Raw genomic sequence first — 23,921 nt, forward strand, 5'->3', positions numbered from 1 at the left:
GGGCATAAGCTTTCGTGAGCTACAGCTCACTTCATCGGATTCATACAGTGGAAAATACAGTAGGAAGATTGTGTGTATATATATATATACACACACACACACACACACACACAATATGAAAAAATGGGTGTTGCCATACCAACTGTAACAAGACCAGCAACCACATAACAAGAACACTAACCCAGGAACCTATCCTTGCAACAAGGCCCATTGCCAACTGTGCCCACATATCTATTCAGGGGACACCATCATAGGGCCTAATCACCCTATCCACACTATCAGAGGCTCGTTCACCTGCGCATCAGCCAATGTGATATATGCCATCATGTGCCAGCAATGCCCCTCTGCCATGTACATTGGTCAAACCGGACAGTCTCTACGTAAAAGAATAAATGGACACAAATCAGACGTCAAGAATTAGAACGTTCAAAAACCAGTCGGAGAACACTTCAGTCTCTCTGGTCACTCAATTACAGACCTAAAAGTTGCAATATTACAATAAAAAAACCTTCAGAAACAGACTCCAACGAGAAACTGCAGAACTGGAATTAATTTGCAAACTGGACACCATTAAATTAGGCTTGAATAAAGACTGGGAGCGGATGGGTCATTACACAAAGTAAAAACTATTTCCCCATGCTAATTTTTCCCCTACTGTTACTCACACCTCCTTGTCAACTGTTTGAAATGGGCCATCCTGATTATTGCTACAAAAGTTTTTTTTCCTCCTGCTGATAATAGCCCACCTTAATTGATTGGTCTCATTACAGTTGGTATGGCAACACCCATTTTTTCATGTTCTCTGTGTACATAAAATCTTCCTACTGTATTTTCCACTGCATGCATCCAATGAAGTGGGTTTTAGCCCACAAAAGCTTATGCCCAAATAAATTTGCTAGTCTCTAGGGTGCTATAATTTTTCAGTTACACATAACACAAGACAGGCAACAAGTAGTAAGACTAGAGGGGAGAAATGCACAGACTATGTGGGAACAACAAAAATCAGACACCTGACTGCAAAGTTCTCATCTCTACCACGTAGGTGCTCCGATACTACAATAATGGGAGTCATGTAAGTACCTAGCTAGGTAGCTGGATAACGAGCTAAGGTATCTGCTATATCTTCCAACACATTCCAGTTTCGGTGTTTTAACTGTTGCCACCTATGGGCCCAACCCTGCAATCTTCACTCAGAGCAGCTGTTGCTGTCATAGGTAAGCGCTCACTGAAGAATACTCAAGGGCACAAGAGTAACTGGATCACACCACCACTCTCCTTCTCCATCCACTATCTCAGTTTCTTCACTTATTGTCTCCACTGAGGTGGCATCCACCACACTGTAGGCTTGTTCAGCGAAGTATAGGAGAAAATATAAGGGTCTGAAAGCAAATTGTCCACTCTGGAGCACCAGATAAAGGAAACACTGCAGTCAATATTAAAATTTAATATATTTGAAATAGATGTTTAGTTGAACATATGTATACAATGTAACTGAAAACTGAGTTTTTTGCATTAAAATATTTTCATGAGTGTAACATGCAAGGCCGTTTCTATTCTCTGAATATCCTGAAGTGTCCTGTTCCCACTGATGTCAGTCGTAGTTTTGCCACTGACCTCTACAGAAGCAAATTCCAAGTTTTTAGCAGTATTCAGGCTTCCACCATATTCTATGGATAACAATTATGCAAGTCTTTTGGGCTTGATGCCACAACCCTCACTTGCACATGTTGCCCTACAGGCACCAGGACTGCTCACATAAGTAAGGACTGCAAGTCTGCACCCTAAATATACCTGCACATTGCACAACTCAAAAAAACCCATGGATTTTTTAAAGTGTTTTGTTTAGGCTCATACATTTTAGTCTCAAGTACAATAACCCTTCTTACAAGCAAAAAGACAACAATGTTCAAGATAGAAAATTAATCAGAAAAAACTGCTTATGTACTATTTTTCCATTAAAGTCCAGGTGAAGTGAAACAACTAACGTAAATTTTTAATTTGTAAGTGTCTTCTCCTTTGCTATCGGTAACTTCTCCGGCAATTTCTTGGTTATTCCCATGCCACTAGTAAGTTGATAGAAACTGCAACAAGCCTTAAACCCCCCGTTTGATCTCAACATATTCTTTATCACAACGTTTGTTATGCTCTGCCCTTGCAGCTTCTAGGAACCTTTAACACAAAACATCATGCTAATAATTTTCCATAGGGTAGATATAACAAAAAGATAGAGCCATTACTTATTGCTAGTGTGTGAGATCTAAGTGTGGTCAATACATACTGTATACTCTAGTAAGCACGCTACACTCAGAATATCCAGAAGCCTGCAAATACTACATGGAAAAAACACAGTAACTACTTCAGACACTAGTTAAGAACTGGGGGTCAAATTCTGCCTCCCTTTATGCAGGTGAAAAATCAGGAATAACTGACAGCAGAAGTTGGCCCTCACCATTTAAAATGAAAAAACTTAAATCCCACGTAAATTGAGGAATTATCATCAGGCTGTTTTCAAAAAGCAGTTGTTATGGACTAAATATGCAAGAGAAGTTTAGAAGATAGTTCAAACAAACAGTACAACCCAATTTTCCATATTGCTGTGTTTTTTAGTATACCTTTAAATAAAATGACCCTAACAGGTGCAATCCTATTGGACAAAAAGTGCGTCGTAGAAGAGGACAGACACTCAATCACCACTGTCTGGTTTGCATTCCATTTAAAGTCATTTTTACTCCTATTCTGATCATTTGCATGCCACATTTCAGATTTAAACCAATTCATATGGCTATGATAGAAAATCCTGAAACTATGACCACATTGCAGGGCACTGCTGCATTACTATTCCAATTTATTTTTTTAGAACACTTGTGAAAGGTGCCAGATTGAAAGCCCTGAAGAATGGCTGGCCCACAGGAAAACCAGAGGCAGCAGTAGGGCTAGATTCACATTGCATGCTCATTTGGCTCAACCCCAGCCAGGTTTCTAGTGCAGTCTCCAGATCCATTCAAATCCTTAGCCTCTCCACTGAGACTTCCCATAAATATGCCAATTATGAGAACAACTTTTGTGATATGGGCATGTGTCCACTAGGAACTGGATTGACACTAGTTTATTTCACATACTCTCCCAAAATGCCACCGCATGTTAATGGCTTTCAGACAATACAGAGCTGAGGAGGATCTAAACTTCTGACCTCCAGGCAAACTACTCTACAACCCCAATCAAGTCTCTTTGCCATGCCCTTTCAGGGGAAATTATTATTATTATTTTTTCCATCATACCTACCCCCTAGTTTACACATTTTATATTCTATTATACATAATCCATTTAAGAGATTTGTTCCAGAGAGTGCCATGAAAATTCATTTACACCAAGCAACAGAGACCAACTTTATTTCCTAGTCAGGTATTCTTTAAAGGGAGGTTGTGTGTGGGGTTTACAGACCACACACAAAGGCTAAGGGAGTGAAGGAGCAGTACAGGGCCATCGGGCCCCGCCTCTCAGCAGCTTCAGAACATGCTCCAAAAGGAGGGCCTGCTTAAAAGGGGACTCTGACTGTCAAGCAGGAGAAGAGTGAAGAAGAGGCGACTTGCATGGAGGGAGCCAGTTTGCAGCTTCTGGGACAGAGCAAACCACAGGAGAAGGGTCTCGACTGTGGGTAAGACCTAACTGGAAGGCTGGGGGCTTGACCCTTTTCCCTCCCCTGCTCACTGACAAGGGAGAATCTCTGGACACTGAGAAGTGAGCTACCCGTTTGCTATCTGAACTGCTGAGACTTATGGGGAAACTCTCTGCTGGGAGGGGGCAGAGTGCTGCAATCATCCTCCAAAATGAAGAGAGAGAACGGGGATGTAGGAAGTGGCTCAGAGGAAGCTGGTCTGGGTTTATCAGCAAGAGACGCTCCTCTCCCCTTTCCCTTGGGTTGGGATCTGGTGGAGAGGGAGGACCCAGGTCTCTCTACCTTCTTCCCACCAGGGAACGACAGACCCTAACTCAGCCACCATGCCCATGGACCATCCAAGCAAGGCCATCTCAGGACTTTGGGGACTGCTGAGTCGTGGCATGCCCACTAGGCCTGCTAGCCCCAAGTCAGCCCACTACAAAGATCCTATTTGGAATTTCAGTTCAATCCTTTGTAACTCGAGATCCAAAGTACTGTAGGTTTCACCATGTAAATCTCATCATGACTTTATTTCAAAATAGTGTTGGAAATTTAACATCCAGGTGAGACTTGGATATCAAATTTATAAATCTGCCAAAATCTCTTGTTTACAAACTAGTCTCTTCACACATTCTGACTGGAATATTATAATGTCTGTCATCTTCAGTTATAAGAGTCACCACAGGCCAGTCCTCCTCTGGGTCATTGGGATAAAGTGTGATGAATTCATCAGTGCTGTATTTATACAATCGATAAACTCTGATGGTATACTGCAGAGCATACGCAAGAAGAAACATTTCCACCTAGGTTGGAAAAAAAAAAAATCAATTAGAATGTAATGCATAATACTAATGTGTATTTTTCCAGGCACATTATTCTGTACAAGAGGACCCTTAAAATGGAGAATGAAGCTCAGATACTGAGATTCCCTTGCATGAGGAAATTCGCTGAAATCCCATCCTCAGGGTGCAAGTACACAACGATTTCACACTGTGTACTCATTACACAGTATAGCCAAAATTTTTAATCTCAAGTGCTTAAGGCAGTGAAATAGTTTGTTCAAATGTTTGAAAATCAAGACACTTCATTTCAAAATGAAAGCTGTGTGTTCAAGGCTTTTGAAAGAAATAATGCCACTTATTTCAGTGCTTAAGGTATTTAGCTTTAAGCATTCCTGATAGAAAATTGTGGACCTACACCTGTATCATTTCCTGAACAGAGGCTACCAACCACTGAATGCTCCTTTACTCCACTGAGACAGACAGGAGTCAGTCCAAGTGCACTAGATGTTCAGAATTCAGTCTAAGACACGTAACTACAATGGGGTCAGATAGATTTGACTCCCCTTGGACAAAGCCTGAAGTCTTACATTTAAAAAACAAACTGTTTAAAGCACTTTGATATACATTTGCTTTAGTATAACTAAAGCAGCACTTAATACCTGCTATAATTTTTTAAACTTACACGTAAGAATTGTAAGACAGTGAGGGGGAACCTCTGCTTGATGCTGCTCGTGCTGTAGAAGTTGGATTATTTCAGGACTTTAGTTTCTAGTGCTACACATGTTAAAAGCAGTAACACTCTCTTTATAAAAGAAATAGAATTTTAAAAAATGAGAATGCATATGCACTCAGAATCCATGTCCCTACTCGTCTTTAGATAGTTTAATGTCCCTCAAAGGAGGGAAACGAGGACACGACTGCAGAAATTATTCTACAGACTAGGGACCGAATGGCTAGGCAGCAGTTCTGCGGAAAAGGACCTAGGGGTGACAGTGGACGAGAAGCTGGATATGAGTCAGCAGTGTGCCCTTGTTGCCAAGAAGGCCAATGGCATTTTGGGATGTATAAGTAGGGGCATAGCCAGCAGATCGAGGGACGTGATCGTTACCCTCTATTCGACACTGGTGAGGCCTCATCTGGAGTACTGTGTCCAGTTTTGGGCCCCACACTACAAGAAGGATGTGGATAAATTGGAAAGAGTCCAGCGAAGGGCAACAAAAATGATTAGGGGTCTAGAGCACATGACTTATGAGGAGAGGCTGAGGGAGCTGGGATTGTTTAGTCTGCAGAAGAGAAGAATAAGGGGGGATTTGATAGCTGCTTTCAACTACCTGAAAGGGGGTTCCAAAGAGGATGGCTTTAGACTGTTCTCAATGGTAGCAGATGACAGAACGAGGAGTAATGGTCTCAAGTTGCAATGGGGGAGGTTTAGATTGGATATTAGGAAAAACTTTTTCACTAAGAGGGTGGTGAAACACTGGAATGCGTTACCTAGGGAGGTGGTAGAATCTCCTTCCTTAGAGGTTTTTAAGGTCAGGCTTGACAAAGCCCTGGCTGGGATGATTTAACTGGGACTTGGTCCTGCTTTGAGCAGGGGGTTGGACTAGATGACCTTCTGGGGTCCCTTCCAACCCTGATATTCTATGATTCTATGATTCTATGAAATAGCTGGAATAGAGTTGAATTGTGCCTTTAAGGCACAGCGGTAAAAGCTAAGGCATGGTACTTCCCCAGGAAATGCCAGGAAGAACATGAGCGTTGCACCACCACCACACTTGAAGGTACGGTGGGCATCCACTCACATCTGCACCCAGCCAATTCTTCCAGTTGGAGCAAGGCCGATGGTAATGTGTGTATGCATGCAGGTTAGGACCATTGCCCCCGCCCCATTTCGTAGAGACTAGCACTGTCAGCATCATTAGCCTCTGTAGTCCTTGTGCTCAGCAAGACAAGAACCTTATTAGGCCTGTTGCCTGCATGGATGTGAGGTAGCAAAGGAAGGGTTTCCCCCAGTCCTTCCCACCTGTCTTGTGAACTCATACAGGGCCAGGCGTATCCTGTTCTAGTCATAACTTATCAGAACAGTCTCATTGATTTCAATAGGATGAGTCATCGAGTAAAGTTCAACTCCATGTGAGTAAGGGTGACAAAGCTGGACCCCAAGAAAAGCCAACAAGTTAAAGGCAGGTGATAGCCGACTTTACTTGAAAAAGGTGGAACTAAGCACCTAGTCAATGAGAGTTTAGTACAAAAACTTAAAAATGGGAACAGGATCCGGCCCTTAGCTATTCTTGATTAACAAATGCACGGTTGAGCACTGCACTTAGGGTTTTTATCCTGCAACTGCACTTCTGAGGGTAGTTACACTGATTTAAGGAATCTGGTCTTTTGAGATCAGGCTCCCTGATTGTTTTTTAAATGTTTGTACTACCTTTCACACCAATATCTTCATTAACCAGTTTGTGCTCTATACATTAAGTCATGGTTCACTTAGGTAGCTGCAATTCCTCAAGGATGAATTACGCCGTTTTTCAGGTAATCAAGACCAGTAAAAATGTCTATTAGACAATGGATTTATTATGCAGTTCTTGTTTCATATATGTTTGCCTTATGTAATTAATTCAGTACTGCTAGCTTTTCATATATTACAATTATATTTTATGTATTATATTATATATATATATATATACACACACACACACCCTTTATTTTGACATTTAAATCAACATTTTAAATAATTAAAGAGTAGTGGCGTTTTCTGGTACAATAATAATCGTTCAAGACAATCTAATTCTTCATTTACTTTACTAAAAAACCTATATGTAAAAAAAATGAGCAAAATTTCTTCTCCAGGAGTTATACGCTCCAGAAAACGGGTTTACAATTACAAGCACAGACCCTTAACTAGACCACCATTAACGAGTATGGCTATTATTCCATTTACTGAGCAGTTATCCTTTTACAAGCATCAAACCACATCAAACTTAAAGCTGCTACAGCTTTGCTGATTTCCCAAAGCATTTCAGAAAGTGTTTTTGTGCTGATTAGTTCTGCTTCTACCACAGCATGAAAGTCCTAGACACTAGAAAACTGCCCGTATACTAGAATGCATAAATAGCTCTCCTTACTTGCTCAAGGCCTCCAGTGTGACCTATTTGATTCAAGTGATTATTCATTAGCTGACTGGGGTTGCTGGATGTATCCCGGGCAAACAGTAGCCATGAAAACACTGGTACTTTCTTTCCTTTTTTATCATCGTCATATAATTCGATAGCTGTGTTCAGCATCAAAAATTTCACAGCTTCATAGAGACTGTACTCCTCCTCTTCATTTGTAAACAATTCGTCACAAGCTGTTTGTCTCTCTGTGGGACTTTTCATTTCACTCATACTCTCCCACTATAAAAGAAAACAGGATCATCAAGGTAAGTGACAGCATATCATTCATAATTGCAAAAGGAAAGAAGGACTTTTTCAAGTGTAGATTGCCACATTTTCAGCACAGCTACTTTGAATTAGATGTATAAAGGACTCTCATGCACTTACTTTTTTTACTTAAAAAAAATAAAATCCATTTATTTTAAATCCTCCCATAGCTGTAGCTGCTGCCTTTTTCCTGTAGCAACAAGTATCTGATGAGGCCGAGATCAACAGGAAAAAAAAGGAAAGGGGAAAAAGTAATGGGGTGGAGAGACAGATTCTGATAGAAGAGAGGCAGTAACCTTTTCATTGGCTGTAACAGTACCTATAATTTTCATATTCTCCCTGCATCTCAAATACCTACAGTGCTTTAGTTATTTAGCTCCTACTGCATATAACCAAACATTAGAATTTGACATAGTAAATCTGTGCCTATTTAAAATATTTAAAATAAAATTGTAAACGTATGCACACAAAAGACATGAATAATGGAACCAATAAAACAAACATTCTACTAAGCCAGGGGTTCTCAAATTGTGGATCGGGACCCTAAAGTGGGTTGCAACCCCATTTTAATGGGGTCGCCAGGGCTGGCTTAGATTTGCTGGGGCCTGGTGACGAAGATGAAGCCCGAGCCCTGCCGTCTGGTGACGAAGGTGAAGCCCAAGGGCTTCAGCCCTTGGCAGTAGGACTCAGGTTACATGCCCCTTGCCTGGAGCTGAAGCCCTTGGGCTTCGGTCTCCCAACCCAGGACAGTGGCACTTGGGCTTTGGGCCCCCCAACCCAGGGCAGCAAACTCAGGCTTCAGTCCCCACTCCTAGGGTCATGTAGTAATTTTTGTTGTCAGAAGGGGGTCACGGTGCAATGAAGTTTGGCTACCGTTGTACTAAGCAGATTCCATATTGTAATAAGAAAACAAATCAAATGCTAATCTATAAAGAGTACAACACTTGGGAAATGTTGGATAACGAATGATAAATGCTGTAACAGCTATATGTACATACATAAACATACACAAATGATAAGGGGAGTAAAGGATCATTTTGCTATGTAAAGATTCAGTCATTCTATCACTGCTTGCAGCCATCCACCACCCCACTAAGAGCATTTATCCAATAGTGAACACACCTCTGCTCTCACTAAGGATGTATGGTAAACATGAACCAAAATAGTGAGAGTGAACACAGAACTACGTATTTCTAGTAATAAAATTTTATCTTGACAACAGACTAGTCTATGCATCAGCTAATTCAAGAAGGGAAAAGAAAGTTCCCACAAATTAGGAAACACAAGAAGATTCATTAAAAATGTCACACTGTAGTGGTGAAGTATAGTTCCTCACACCCTTCTGGTATCTTATATTTATATGGCACCTTTCATCCCTAAGGCTTCTAAAAACACTTTACATGGTACTACATAAATGCAGGAAATCCCTTCACCCCTGGGACTGGGAACAGCAGCTAGGTGGCATGCCAGTAGATCGCCCAACAGCAATAGTGAGGGGGTAGATGGAGGTCTGTCCTAGCACTCTGGTCCAATATTTTCCAAGTCCTTAGAAACAAGGGATTTTTCCTGCCCATGAAGACTAGAAATGTCCTCCGTTTGTAAGGTCTCATCCAGAAAGCACACAGCTCTTCCCCAAATGAGCACTCTTACTTGGAACGCAATTATCTACCTAAGTAGAGTGAAAGGCTGAATCACCCTCACAGGAGTGTTACACTACCAAGTAGTGCCATATAATATGAATTGTGACACTAGGTCAGTGCAACACTTACTGTGTTGCAGTCATCCAACCCACATTGTCTTAAGCTGCTTCCTTCATTATGTGTGTGTTCTGTTCATCATAACATGAAGGTTTTATCAGTTCCGTAACTGTATGGCAGGAATATCCTGGCAAAACTGCTCTGGGAATAGGTTAAAGGCTTCCCACTTTTCTTGTGCCTTTAGGCAAAGAAATACTATGCCTTAACATGGAAGTGGTGAATTCTAAGATTTAAATATTAACTTAATACTAAAGAATTCTAAATTCCATTTTCTATTCTTAGAAGTTTTCTGTTGCCTTTAATTAGTGTCATAAATTCTAGATATATTAAGTAATTAGTTACCCTTCCTAGAATAATAATTTTATTCTGTTAGAATTTAGGTTGAATTGGTGGAGAGCTAAACATACTTATTTGTAACTCACTAAGGAAAGTGAACATATAATTTATCCAACCTTCTTCCTTAGAAGTATTAAGTAGTCTTTGATTTCGTCACTTAGTTCTCCCATCTTCCTGCCCAGTTTCTGTCTTAGCTGCCACTGTTTGATCCAATCGTATCTGCTCAACAGCTTTTCTGGAAGCTACAAAGTTGAGAAAGAAAAACGAACAACTTATTAAGTCAAATCTTGGAAGTAAAATTGTCAAATTGTGGTATTTTCCTGAAGATATTGCTACATATTCCTGCTTACAATGGTACCCTCATATATTCTTCAAAAAAGCGGTCGTGTACAAAAAGGATACGCCACCATTTTTTGCCCCTTTTTTAAAAAAAGAACGAGCTTGTTGCATCTCTTGTTGGACAATAGCTGGAATTAAATCAGCAGCTGGGAGATTAGCCCGTTACCAGGCCACGAGCCAGCCACAGATCCTTTCCAATGGCACAAATTTAATTAAAGCTCAGGTGAATGGTAACAGTCACCAACTGCTGGTGGTTTGAGGGACTGTGTGAAATTAATATTGGTTCAGTTCCACATTAAAAAAATATATAAATATATATATATATATATATATATACACACACACACACACACACGCACACGCACACGCACACACAAGCCAAGGACTGAATGGGGGATGAGGACTCTGCTAGTGGCGTCACACCCACCACTAAAAACAGACCACTTAGGCCACCTAAATAAAGCTAAGGTAAGGCCAAGGGTTCCCCCCCATATTATGAATATTTTGTAGTCTTCAGTATTCTTGAAGGAAGGCAAAAAGTTTTAGAAAATTGCAAAATACTGTAATTAACTCTTGCCTTCTATTTATCCTTTTTATTTTGGCCTACATGCCCAACCTGCACTTAAGGGGTTTCTTAAAACCTTATAATCAGCTTATAATCAGCACAGCTTATGCTCACGCTAAAGGACAGTCAAAGATCTGCACCGATTGTGAACTAACTGTCAAATACTAATGAGCTGAAATAATATAGTATTCAAAATTTGGTCCTAAATCAGTTTTAAGTGTCTTGAGAAAATAGTCCAAAGAAATACATATTCAACCCAAAGTGTCTGGTGTAACTGAACTCTAGAAGCAGTTAACATATGATCAAAGAAAGGCAGACTTGGTTTAAGATTTTCCTTGAAAGAAAAGAAAGGGATAACTTAGAAGATGCTAGCATCCACATCTGCATAGATCCTGATTTCTTGAAAATGTAAATTCTACCGTAATAGCATAGAAGGATGATCTACTCACCTTGTAGTTACTTGAGTTCTTCAAGATGTGCATGGACACCAGGGAGCGCCCATAGGGTCAAAAGAAGAACCCGAGGGGCTGTGCAGATCCAGAGGGACAGCTGGTGCACAGACAATCCAGGAAGTTTTTGGAGAGTGTTGGGGACAACTTCCTGGTGCTAGTGCTGGAGGAACCAAGTAGGGGCCGTGCTCCTCTTGTTCTGCTGCTCACAAACAAGGAAGAATTGGTAGGGGAAGTAGAAGTGGCTGGCAACCTGGGCAGCAGTGACCATGAGATGGTTTGAGTTCAGGATCCTGACAAAAGGAAGGAAGGAGAGCAGCACAATACAGACCCTGGACTTCAGAAAAGCAGACTCTGACTCCCTCAGGGAACTCATGGGCAGGATCCCCCGAGAGGCTAACATGAGCGGAAAAGGAGTCCAGGAGAGCTGGCTGTATTTTAAAGAAGCCTTGTTGAAGGCGCAGGAACAAACCATCCAGATGTGCAGAAATAGCAGCAAATATGGCAGGCGACCACCTTGGCTTAACAGAGAAATCTTCGGTGAGCTTAAACAAAAAGGAAGCTTACAAGAAGTGGAAACTTGGACAGATGACTAGGGAGGAGTATAAGAATATTGCTAGAGCATGCAGGGGTGTAATCAGGAAGGCCAAAGCACAAGTGGAGTTGCAGCAAGCAAAGAATGTGAAGGGTAACAAGAAGGGTTTCTACAGGTATGTTAGCAACAGAAGGTGGTCAGGGAAAGTGTGGGACCCTCACTGAATGGGGGAGGCAACCTAGTGACAGATGTGGAAAAAGCTGAAGTAATCAATGCTTTTTTTGCCTCTGTCTTCACAGAGGAGGTCAGCTCCCAGACTGCTGCACTGGGCAAGCCAGTATGGCGAGGCGGTGAGCAGCCCTCAGTGGTGAAAGAACAGGTTAAGGACTATTTAGAGAAATTGGACATGCACAATTCCATGGGGCCGGATGCAATGCATCCGAGAGTGCGGATGGAGTTGGTTGATGTGATTGCAAACCATTGGCCATTATCTCTGAAAGCTCTTGGCAATCAGGGGAGGTCATGGACAACTGGAAAAATACAAATATAGTGCCCATCTTTTAAAAAAAAGGGAAGAAGGAGAATACAGAGATCAACAGACCGGACAGCCTTAACTCAGTTCCTGGAAAAATCATGGAGCAGGTCCTCAAGGAATCCATTTTGAAGCACTTGGAGGAGAGGAAGGTGATCAGGAACAGTCAACATGGATTCACCAAAGGCAAGTCATGCCTGACCAACCTGATTGCCTTCTATGATGAGATAACTGGCTCTGCGGATATAGGGAAAGCGGTGGACTCCTATTCTGATCATTTGCATGCCACATTTCAGATTTAAACAGACATGATAAATCTTGACTTTAGCAAAGCTTTTGATACGGTCTCCCACAGTATTCTTGCCAGCAAGTTAAAGTATGGATTGGATGAATGGACCTGTTCAACGGGTCAACGGCTCGATGTCTAGTTGGCAGCCGGCATCAAGCGGAGTGCCCCAGGGGTCTGTCCTGGAGCTGGTTTTGTTCAACATCTTTATTAATGATCTGGATGATGGGATGGATTGCACCCTCGGCAAGTTCGTGGAAGACACTAAGCTGGAGGGTAGGGATAGGGTCCAGAGCAGGGGTGGGCAAACTACGGCCCAGATCCAGCCTGCAAGCTGTTTTAAGCTGGCCCAAGAGCTCCAGCACCACGTGGCTCCCGAAAGCTGCAGCATGGTCCCACTCTGGGACGCAGGGTCAGAAGCTGCAGTATGTGGCTCCCGGAAGCAGCTGCATGGCCCCGGGGTGCAGGGTCAGGGGCTGCTCCATGCGTAGGATCCGGAGAAGGGACATGCCACTGCTTCCGGGAGCTGCTTGATGTAAGTGCCACTTGGAGCCTGCCCCTGAGTTTCTCCCCACGCCCCAACCCCTTGCCCTGTTTCCCCTCCCGCTCTCCAAACCCCTCGATCCCAGCACGGAGCACCCTCCTGTACCCCAAACTCCTCATCCCCAGCCCCACCCCAGAGCCCGCACCAACTAGAGCCCTCACCCCAACCCCAATTTTGTGAGCATTCATGGCCTGCCATACAATTTCTATTCCCCGATGTGGCCCTCAGGCCAAAAAGTTTGCCTGCCCCTGGTCCAGAGTGACCTAGACAAACTGGAGGATTGGGCTAAAAGAACTCTGATGAGGTTCAACAAGGACAAGTGCAGAGTCCTGCAGAAAAGGAGCTGGGGATTACAGTGGACGAGAAGCTGGACAGGAGTCAACAGCGTGCCCTTGTTGCCAAGAAGGCTAATGGCACACTGAGCTGCATTAGTAGGAGCATTGCCAGCAGCTCAAGGGAAGTGACTATTCCCCGCTATTCGGTTCTGGTGAGGCCACATCTGGAGTATTGCGTCCCCGTTCCCCCCCCGCCCCCCCCCCCCCCCCCCCCACTACAGAAGGGATGTGGACAAATTTGAGAGAGTCCAGCAGAGGGCAATGAAAATGATGGCACACATGCCTTATGAGGAGAGGCTTAGGGAACTGGGCTTATTTAGTCTGCAGAAGAGAAGAGTGAGGGGGAATTTGATAGCAGCCTTCAACTGCCTGAAGCGGGGTTCCAAAGAGGATGGAGCTAGTTGTTCTCAGTGGTGGCCGATGACAGAACAAGGAGTAATGGTCTCAAGTTGCAGTGCGAGAGGTCTAGGTTGGATATTAGGAAAAAAAAACTTTCACAAGGAGGATGGTGAAGCACTGGAATGGGTTACTTCGGGAGGTGGTAGAATCTCCACCCTTAGAGGTTTTTAAGGCCCAGCTTGACAAAGCCCTGGCTGGGATGATTTAGTTGGGGTTGGTCCTGCTTTGAGCAGGACGTTGGACTAGATGATCTCCTGAGGTCTCTTCCAGTCCTAATCTTCTATGGATTCTAGAAGATCCTGTCAAAATGCCGGTTTCAAGGATAGCAGTGGCTGGGAAGGGAAAAACGACTGACCCTGTCTACCCTTTGTGTGTCCTCTGATGCTTGCATGGCAGTTTGTACTGTCACTGATGATAAAAGGCAGGGCTAGTCATCTGAACTGCAGCTTATTGGTTTCCTCTTGACTCCAGATGCATAAATACCAAGCAATCACAGTGGACTCACGATTCTTTCAACAGTTAGAGAGTGTTATCCATCGTAGCATTGAAGAAAATGATGGTCTCAAATAGAGGGTCCTCCACTGTCAGTTCAGACTCAAGAATTTCCAAAGAGAGCCACGGTAAGTTTCATTATTACAGCAGTCACCAGGGATCTCACTGCCACATCCACTACATCTTGGGCAGTCTGACGTGACAATCTCATTACTAGATTTCCTTTGTCAAACAGGGCCCAAAACTGGTCTTTAGTGTCCTAAGGCACCTTATCAGTGAACCCAGACAGCAGGTCATAGATGGCAAAAATCATACTTTACCATCAGAGCTTGTCAATTTGAGACTCAGAATTTCAGAGGCCAAGACCCAAAGAGACCAGGCTTCTCTCTCCCGTGGGCAGTGGGTTACCCCTAGAAACTATTTTTAAGAAGTCCCTTGTATTGTACTGTTGCTGCAGATGTAAATCGGTAGCAGTATTGCTGTCAGAAGTTACAAAACAGCTTTTCAACAGAAGTACACAGACAGTTATCACATTTGGGAAGTTTTAAAACTGGATTTAAGTAAAGGGATTAAAGCTTTATTGTCTCAAAAGTAGTAGAAAATTAGGGCACTGAGCCTTTCTATACCAAAACAGTTCTGCGATTAAAATATACAAACTATGACTGTACAATAAAGGAAACAAAATATCCATTTACTACTTACAAGTGCATTTGGCATTACAATAAAAACCTCAAGGTAAAGTATAAGTAACATTCAGAACATGTAAGAGTTCCTCAATTGCCCTTTTTAAGGGTACTTTCAACTTGTCTCATTAATGAAGTACCTGAAGCAATCAGAATGTTTCACGATAGCATTGTAATAAGAGCACTGTTCAACTGCCAAATACTTTGGCTTGGCTTGATTTAGAGCGTATGATAATTTTGACCAAACTCCGCAGACAATGAAAAACATATCTGTCATGGGTTCTGAACCTTGTGTATTAGACAGAATCTGCACAGCTACAAATAGCAAACCCTTCTTTTTTGAAAAGTGAATTTACTGCTGGTGAAGCAACAGAATGCAAGTACCAAAAGCTGAAACAGTCTAGTTATCCACAGAAGTAGTACAGAAACGTTTTTGACATAAGCTTCATCATACTACCAGTGCACCTTCAACTTGATGCAGGGAAGAGAACAGAGCTATAGGTGTATGAAGGAGTTACTGAACTCAATCTCTTTCCCTTAATACCAAAAGATTAAGGTTTCTAAGAGGAACAATACATTTAATCTGAAGGTATTTATTCACAAACTGTTGAAGTTGCACTGAAGACTAATTCAATAGAAATCTCAAATATTTAACTAAAATTAAGGCATATTAATTCTTTTGAATATTGTCAAACACAATAAATTCCATATAGTGACTTTCATGTTATATAAAATAAAGGAACCAAGAACAGTAGTTGAGGATGGATGGTCCTGTGGTCAAATAACTGGGCTGTGACTAAGGAGACTTGGGTTCAGTGCCCAGCTCTAAGAATCCCTTTATATCTCTCTCTCTGCTTCAATTTCCCACCCCCATCTTTAAAACTGGATTAATAGTTATGACAGATATTGCAACTCCATGCAGTATCTTCAAGGACCACTGTATTAAATTGATGAATGGTTTATATGTGAAGATGCTACTCTATGGGAGAGGGTTACCACAGCTCCTCTAGGAACTAAAAACAGTGTGTGTGTGTGCGCGTGTGTGGTGGGAGTGTGATTAAGGCACATCACTGAGACTACAACTCTAGAGATGTACGACTCCCTGGGGAGACTGGTTCAAACTGAGTTTTCCAGAGCCTCAAACAAAGTGACTTTGGTATAAAAAGCTGAGTTTTGAACTGACAGAGCGCGTTCCTTATGATCCAGCAAATGAATCTGAGCTTTTGTCCAAGGGGTCTGCTATCCTGCTGAAGGGTTGGAAAGACGTTGCCCTATTAGGCCCATCAGACAGAGGGGCTATTTCTGGTATGTTTATTGATAAGCATGTAGGAACTTTTGTAGGTATTCTGTGCCCCAAGAATAAATCTGCCTGCTGAGAAAGAGCTGTGTGGTAACTTGTAAATGCTGGCAGGTCACTGTTCATAGCCCTTGGAGAGAAAGAAAAGCCATGTTGCTGGCCTAGAGGAAGACTGGCTTGCTGGGGATCTCATACATAAGGCTACAGAGCTGCCTGCCATAAAAAAAACACTATCAGAAGGAAGTAGGACAAGGGTCCCTACCCAGAGACATGTGATGGCTGGAGACCTGAGCCCTGCCTGATCACTCCTGGAATCAATGACAGAAAAGGAATAGAGGTGCAGTTATCTCTGAATAGTACACCTTGATTTCACCAGAATGTTGTGATGATAGCTTCATCAGCGTTTTGCGTTGCTCATGCAATACAGTAATGAGGCCACAACATTGCGCAACAGAGAAAAAAAATGTTAGTTCTTACTTATCAGGAGATACAAGTTTGAAGCATACCAACGTTAAGTCCTCATTCTGAAGCCAGTCAGGAAGTTCAGAAGTTTGGCTCAGTGCCTGGAACAACGTTGCTCTGAGAGCACAATAGTTATCACCTCGCACTCTCCTTATAGAGGTAAACTTCTGAGAAACTGCTTCATATCCCTGTATAAGAATACAAAATAAACTGCAATAACCCTATGCATAAAATACATCAAACACCCTCATTAGTCCTGACATAATTGCTCAAGTTACAGATCTAGTTAACAGTCAACAGCATTTGGCCCAATATTCCACACAGAAAGCTCAAATGCCTTTATCTGAGAAATCTAATAGGAATAGAAGCTATAAAAAAGCAACAACCCACAGTAGCTGAAGTGAGAAACCAAACCAATCATTAGAAGGAGGAGTTTATTAGAAGGTTCAGGGAATTGCCAAAGTGACTTAAGGAGCACAAATCACAGACTTTCAAGGAGATCTGTGCTCCTGAGTCTCTCAGGCACTTTTGAAAATTCTGCCTATTGTACGTTTTGGACCAAAGGACATTACTAAAGATGCTGGCTGGACCATGTGAAATATCAGCATCAGAACTGGCCCGTTAATTAAAACGTGTAGAATGTTCCTGAACCAGCCGCCTACAACCTGCAGGTGTTCGCCTCACTGCAGAGTTGGGGCTCTCTGGCAGGTAAGTGTGGAGACACGTGCATGGACACTGCCTGAAGCACATTTCTGTGTAAATATAGAGGACTCCAGTTTTATAACAGCATTACATTAACAAAATTGTTAATTTTACATGTTGAAAAATTAGATTCTTCAACAATCATATAAAAATTGAGAGCTAATGAACGATAGCAAGCAAATAAAGGATCTTCATTTTCCCCCTCATTTTTTTAATCATACTCTTTGTTCAGCTACCCTCACTCCACCCAAAACCCCCTTTGTTAGCTGCCTCCGCCTCCTCCTCCCCCCCATCCACCAAAGTATAAACTTTTATTGGGGAGGGGGGGAGGGGGGGACTGCAAAAGAGAGACTGTGTATCTAGTAATGTTCTTGCCAAGACAAAACACATGACATAAGCCAAAAATATGATGCAGGAAGACACCCTGCATGACAGTGCTGAGAACTATGGCAATGGGTGCTTTAGAACTAGACGCACACTGATTGAAAAGAAAAAACCTTGAATGGCCCTAAGCAGACTTTATTTCTGTTGAAATTGGCAGATACATACAAAATCATACAATCCTCTGGTAAATGCAGCAGACAGTGTTTTGACACCCAGTTGCAAAAGTATGACAAAAAACAGCCTTGCTTTAGTTCAGCTGTTACTAAGCAAAATTGCCATAGAGGTGCGTCTTGTTTACACCGTACCTCACCAGACACTTGTTTTATTTAATGCCTTCTTCTATTATTGTATATTTATTTAATACTGCTTGGATTTCTGCTCCAGTATCAGAGTTTGTTTTAGGATATGCTTAAGAGATCATTTTAATGATAAAAAATAAGTTCTTGGGGTTTTTTCTATGAGTACTGCCAGTCACTCTGTTGCAGTGCACACTACCAATGCACTCACCAGCAGAACAAGGGAAGATACTTTACAATCAATTCTGCCCTCATTTTCTGTTTTCTTGGTCAGGCCTGAACTGAAGCCCAGCAACACTACACACTTCATTCAAAGGGTCAAATTCTGCTCTCATATCTTGCAGCAAGTTGCAAGAATAGAATCTGGCCTAATGACACTTAAAGCCCACTGCAAAGTAATAATAAGTACTCATGGTCAATAAAAAGGCTTTTAAAAGTTATTTTAAAAACAGTAGAAACTGCTTAGGACTCCAAACAAACAGAACATTTAAATTTAAGATTTTAAAAATAAATCAAATTTAAAACAAAAGCGCTCTATTCTCTAAGTTCTTATTCTATTCTCAGCTCCATCATCTGAGCATCTTTCAGCAGTTCATTAAGCAACATGACCAACATTTGTCACGTGTGGTTCATTCTCTTTTATTCTCCCTCCAGCAAGGAAGTGTGTGCATTTGAAGTGTTCTGGTAAATTTCTCCCCATCTAAAAGACATATGTTATTTGTTCATATTGAGAAAGCAAGGCCAAAGAACTAAGACTAAGCTGAAGATCAGTTCCTCCTTTGCTTATGTAAGAGGACCCTAAGTCTAGATTCTGTATTCTCTGTACTATAGTCAATGGCATTTACAGCTAAAGCAAAGTTTGGCCTTTATTTCTCTCATCAGCTCTCAGAGAGGACATTTATCTTTGAACTTAAGTAAAAAGTCTCTCTCATTTAAAGGGAAAAAACTGTATTTTATAAATCTCCTTGTGTATTCTGTTAATGATTTTGCAAACTATTTAGCAATCAAAACAGATATTCCAAGAACTAGTTAGTTAAAAAAAAAAATCAGAAAAAATTATGATTTTTAAATTCTCCCATTCTAGATCTACCTGAAAATAAAAATAAAAAAAAAAAAAAAAACAGCAGTTTTTCAAGAGAATTAAAGGCTCAGGTTAAAGTCTCAAACTTTTCTTTTTCAAAGTTATCATTTCTGGTCATCCACCCAGCCACAGTTGCTTTCAAACTGCAAAGAAAGTGTTGGCAGCCATTTGTTATACGCAGATAGAGGGTTTAAAATTGGTGGGAAGGAATCATCTCAATGACCTGGTACCACAAACATCTTCATGACAGAGGGTATCTATCAAAGTGCCTTTGTAGAAATAAAACCTTAATAAACGAAGTCTCTCAAAACTCTGTCACCACCCTCACCAGGTAAAGAAATTTAATAATTAAACAAACTATTGTGAACAGCACATAGTTCATACTTGTAAGCCAAATCAACATAAAAGAGTCATGCACTGGAGTAAGTGTTTCCACGATATGGGCCTATTTTAGCAAAAAGTTACAAAAAACCTTCGGGGGGGGAGGGGAGGGGGAGAGGGCGGGGTCATACCTTTTTCATACGTTTTGCCACCGCTGTATTGCCTCTCCATTCTTTTTGGCAGTACTCTATGATGTCCATTTCAGGTGCAACACTGAGTTTATTTTCTGCCAAGATTGATCACATATAATATACATTAAATTAAGGAGAAGTAAAAAACAGAGCTACACAATGAAGTGGTTGTACTTTATTCATCAATACAAACAAAAATAAAACCAGTGCTAATCAAAGAGAAACTGGTGTAGCACAGCTCATAGCCAATGATAAAAAAATAGTATCTTCTGTTAGTATCAGAAAAAAAAATGCTCAGGAAAGCTGTGAGCAAGCAAAAATTATGGTGTGATCCAGCAAGGAAGAGACCCCAGCAACTCCCCCTTCTCCTCCCCGCCCCTAGGAAGGGGGGGGAAAAAAAAAAAAAAAAGCGTGAGAAGGAAAGGGGAGACCAGTAAACTCTCTCCATCCCTCAGCAGCCAGACAGAATGAAAGGAGAGCTTCCCTCCCTCCCCTCAAAAAGTAAAGAGACAGAGGTGCAAGAACCCCACCCACATTTATCAAACACTTACTAGCCAAGTATGGAAGGAGAAGTTTATTTCCCCAGGGAGGGCTGAGGAACACAACCCTTCCTGGAAATCCCACAAACTTCCATTCCAAGTAGTTGGTAGTGGTGTGCTAGCAGTGAAGAACACAGGCCACAGATTCCAGCCGGGGGAACTTTCATATTGCCTATTAGCTAGTAGTGTTTGATAAATTTTTCAAGCACAACACACAATGGTCATCCATCATCAACTCTTTCAATTGGGTGTGAGGAAATTTTGAGAGCAAAAGAGAGAAAAATTACAGGTAGACTGTAAAAGTCCGATCGTAGCCAAAGTGATTTTATATTACATAGTTTTCACTGGATGAAAATGTGCATTGTGTTCAACTGTGAGCAGTAACCGCCATCACATTTACACACAGATACAGTTGAGCACAAGATCTTTGCAGATGAGGGCAACAAAGCTAGAAGTGTCATAACAATAAGCTATTCTACTGTATGTGTGTAATGCCATATACTAAAGTTCAAATGTACCTGAGGAGCCTGTCTCACAAACAGGTAATACTTTTTCTCTCTCTATTTCTTCTGCATCACGGTACATGTCCTCCTCACTGAAACAACATTGATACACACTTCATGTAACACCATAGATCTTGTTGGCATTGACATTTACTCCATTTACCACTCGATGTAGTACTTTAAATCATTCTCAAAAATATTACTAGAAAATTCAACGTTTTAAGATTATCTACATTTATTATGCATTTTTAAAGGAAATAAAATCTTAATTATGTGGTGAATGCTTCCGCTTTCCCCCCGCCCCCAAAAAGAGAGAGTTAGATCATATTCTCAGTTCCAGGACATCCATGCCAGTAATAGATTACTGCCTCCTGCCCTAACATGTGCTCTGCTGGTGATGTGAATCCCACTGGAGACAGCACAGAATGGTAAAATAAGTCCCCTTTTTATTTTGTAATTATTTTTACAATATTGGCCAACTCTAGCTATGTTTAAAAGGCCTTAATTACTGTTATTTATCATGTGTGATACACAAGTACTGTAAAAATATATAAATTAAAAATACAATACTTACCGTAACCCTATGCATAGGCTCTAACTGGGATTGAACGGCAGTAAAAAGCATGCTAAGGTGTCATACTGAGTAGGAGCCAGTAATCCATGATTGATTTGGATGTCATGAACTTGAAAGACAAAAGCATGTCTTAAATACTGATGTATTGCATATTCCTCTAACCCTGATTCTGCCAGGCATTCAGCATATAATTACATAGTAATCTGATGGTAACACAATCTCAGCCTTACAAAACTTCATGAATATTTACCATCAAGCATGTTATCTACTCATTTGCTCTTTACTAGAACGGAAAAAAATACTTTTACTCACACTTCAAAATCTTAACACTCCCTCCCTCCCCCCTGCTTTCCATGAGGAAGAAAAAAATTTTACAAGACTGCTATGTATTAGTCTCTACTAGCAATTATTCTAGTCTATGCTTCTACGTATTATTAATTAGCATCCAGTACAGTGCCTACAATATGCTTGGTGTTGTTCAAACAGAAACAAAAGTAGTGTCCTGCCCCAAAGAGCTTACACCCTGAAGACAAGACAGCTGAAGGGTAGAGAGAAAAGGTAAACAAATGGATTGGTGTGGTCAGGTGGTAACTGGATATGTTCTGTTAAAGTTTTAAGAATATGGATATGTTATTTACAGCCTTAATAACATGGTTATTTATAGCTCTTGATTTCTTTTATTCAAGTCTATGCCCACTTATCTTATAAAAACTAACTACAATTTCTGAAATTATTTGCAGAAATACCTTCATGGCCTAACTCATTAGTCCTCTCCACACCAGTCTGAACATGCTAACCACAACTGTGCTTAAAAGATCACGGTTTTAGGACAGTTTCCATGATTATTGTGGGGAGGAATCTTTTCGTCTGAAAACAGTAACGCTATAAACAGCCTGTTGCATAATTATAAGCTTTGTTTTCAGAAAAACCTTGCTCTCCACTAGTCGGAAAAAAAAAGTTAGACACAGCTGTGGCCAAACATAGTTGAGGCTAGCAAACTTTCATCTATAGAGCAGAAGACCTACAACAGTTTCAATTTAGACTTTACTAAGGCTTAAAACTGAATGACTGGAAGCCTGCATAGCTAAATACAATTTCGTTTCCAAGTGGACACATCTGTGTTTATGAATTTTATCTGTGACAGAACTGATTATCTGTACTACGTATAAAGAAGGACTCAACCAAGATTCTTCAAGGAGGCTCAGACAACCTTGGAAGACACCAAATGGTTAGCATCACAACATTATCTCAATATTAAATGCTTTTAAATAGTCTTATTTAACTATTTATACTCAGAGTCATAAGTCTCCTTCCTGAAGATTCAAGCAATAGCATAAATAGATTATAAACAGACAGAATTGTTCCTCTGTGACAAATCTTGATAAGACTGAGTTGTCTTAAAAGGGGAAAAGCTGTTAATGACATAAAATAGATCCTCATTAAAGATTATATATTTGGGAGTACACTCTCCACCAGCTGCAATTTAGGAACCTGAAAAATAGATTTCTGTACGTGCCAAGATATGATGAAACATTTCTAACAGAGATATCATAGACAGGCTCCTTTTTTCAGTATACTTGCTCAAAGGTGGTCAGACAGCCTTATGAATTCCACGAGAGTAATCCACAGTTAACAGGCATAATGGCTTTAAATAGTATTTCATCAAACATCTGTAAGTAGACATATTAAAGTTTCACAGCACCTTTTGATCTTAGGTGATGACAGCAAAGCTCGAACACATTTTCTGTAAAGTTCTCTTTGGAAACATACTCTATTATAGGGAAGGCTGATATTGACCTATATATGTCGGTTACCAAACTCTTTCCATTATAAGAGAGATACTTGCAAGTTCCCACTCCCCCTCACCACAAGTCTGCCCCAAGGAGAAAACTGAGGCCAGATAAGTGCCATTTCTTTGTCCTTGAAAATTCTGTTCATTTCTGTTCAGTTTGGCTGACATATAAACTTTGAGTCACCGTTTTCCTTTTGGGAGGAAGGTATGTTACCATTGAACATAATACTTTTTTTTTTTTTTTTTTTAAACCTTTTTTGTTTAAAAAAAAATCTAGTAAATTACATGTAAGAAAACTATACTAAAAGGCGGCTATTTAGGATGCGAAGTTGACCACTTGAAATTCTGACATTTCATAGACTCGTAGAACTGGAAGAGACCTTGAGAGATCATTTAGTCCAGTCCCCTGCACTCATGGCAGGACTAATTATCTAGACCAGAGGTGGGCAAACTACAGCCCACGGACCACATCCAGCCCACAGGAACATCCTGCCTGGCCCCTGAACTCCCGGCCGGAGAGGCTTGCCCCCGGCCCCTTCCCCATTGTTCCCCCTCCCATGCTGCTATGCCACCGTGGGGGCAGTGCAGCTGCGAGCTATTGCCGCTCTGAGCAGCATGGTAAGGGGGTGGCACGCAGACACAGCGGTGACAAGGTTAGGTAG

General features: G+C 41.3%; 1 protein-coding gene across 4 annotated transcripts in view; it reads right to left on the minus strand.

Annotated features, from left to right (window-relative positions):
• Positions 1-1,429: 1,429 nt before the first annotated feature.
• OTULIN (OTU deubiquitinase with linear linkage specificity) overlaps positions 1,430-23,921 on the minus strand; it is a 51,032-nt gene continuing 28,540 nt past the window's right edge. For all 4 annotated transcript variants that reach the window (XM_027827388.3, XM_043540245.1, XM_007065025.4 and 1 more), the window contains 6 exons: positions 20,909-20,985; positions 19,852-19,946; positions 16,921-17,064; positions 10,075-10,200; positions 7,569-7,838; positions 1,430-4,461 (listed from right to left, as the gene is read on the minus strand). In XM_027827388.3, the coding sequence (XP_027683189.2) occupies positions 4,267-4,461; positions 7,569-7,838; positions 10,075-10,200; positions 16,921-17,064; positions 19,852-19,946; positions 20,909-20,985 (907 nt within the window). In that variant the 3' untranslated portion in view covers positions 1,430-4,266. The remainder of the gene's footprint in view (positions 4,462-7,568; positions 7,839-10,074; positions 10,201-16,920; positions 17,065-19,851; positions 19,947-20,908; positions 20,986-23,921) is intronic.

Source organism: Chelonia mydas, chromosome 2 (assembly GCF_015237465.2).
Source record: "Chelonia mydas isolate rCheMyd1 chromosome 2, rCheMyd1.pri.v2, whole genome shotgun sequence".
Lineage (NCBI taxonomy): Eukaryota > Metazoa > Chordata > Testudines > Cheloniidae > Chelonia > Chelonia mydas.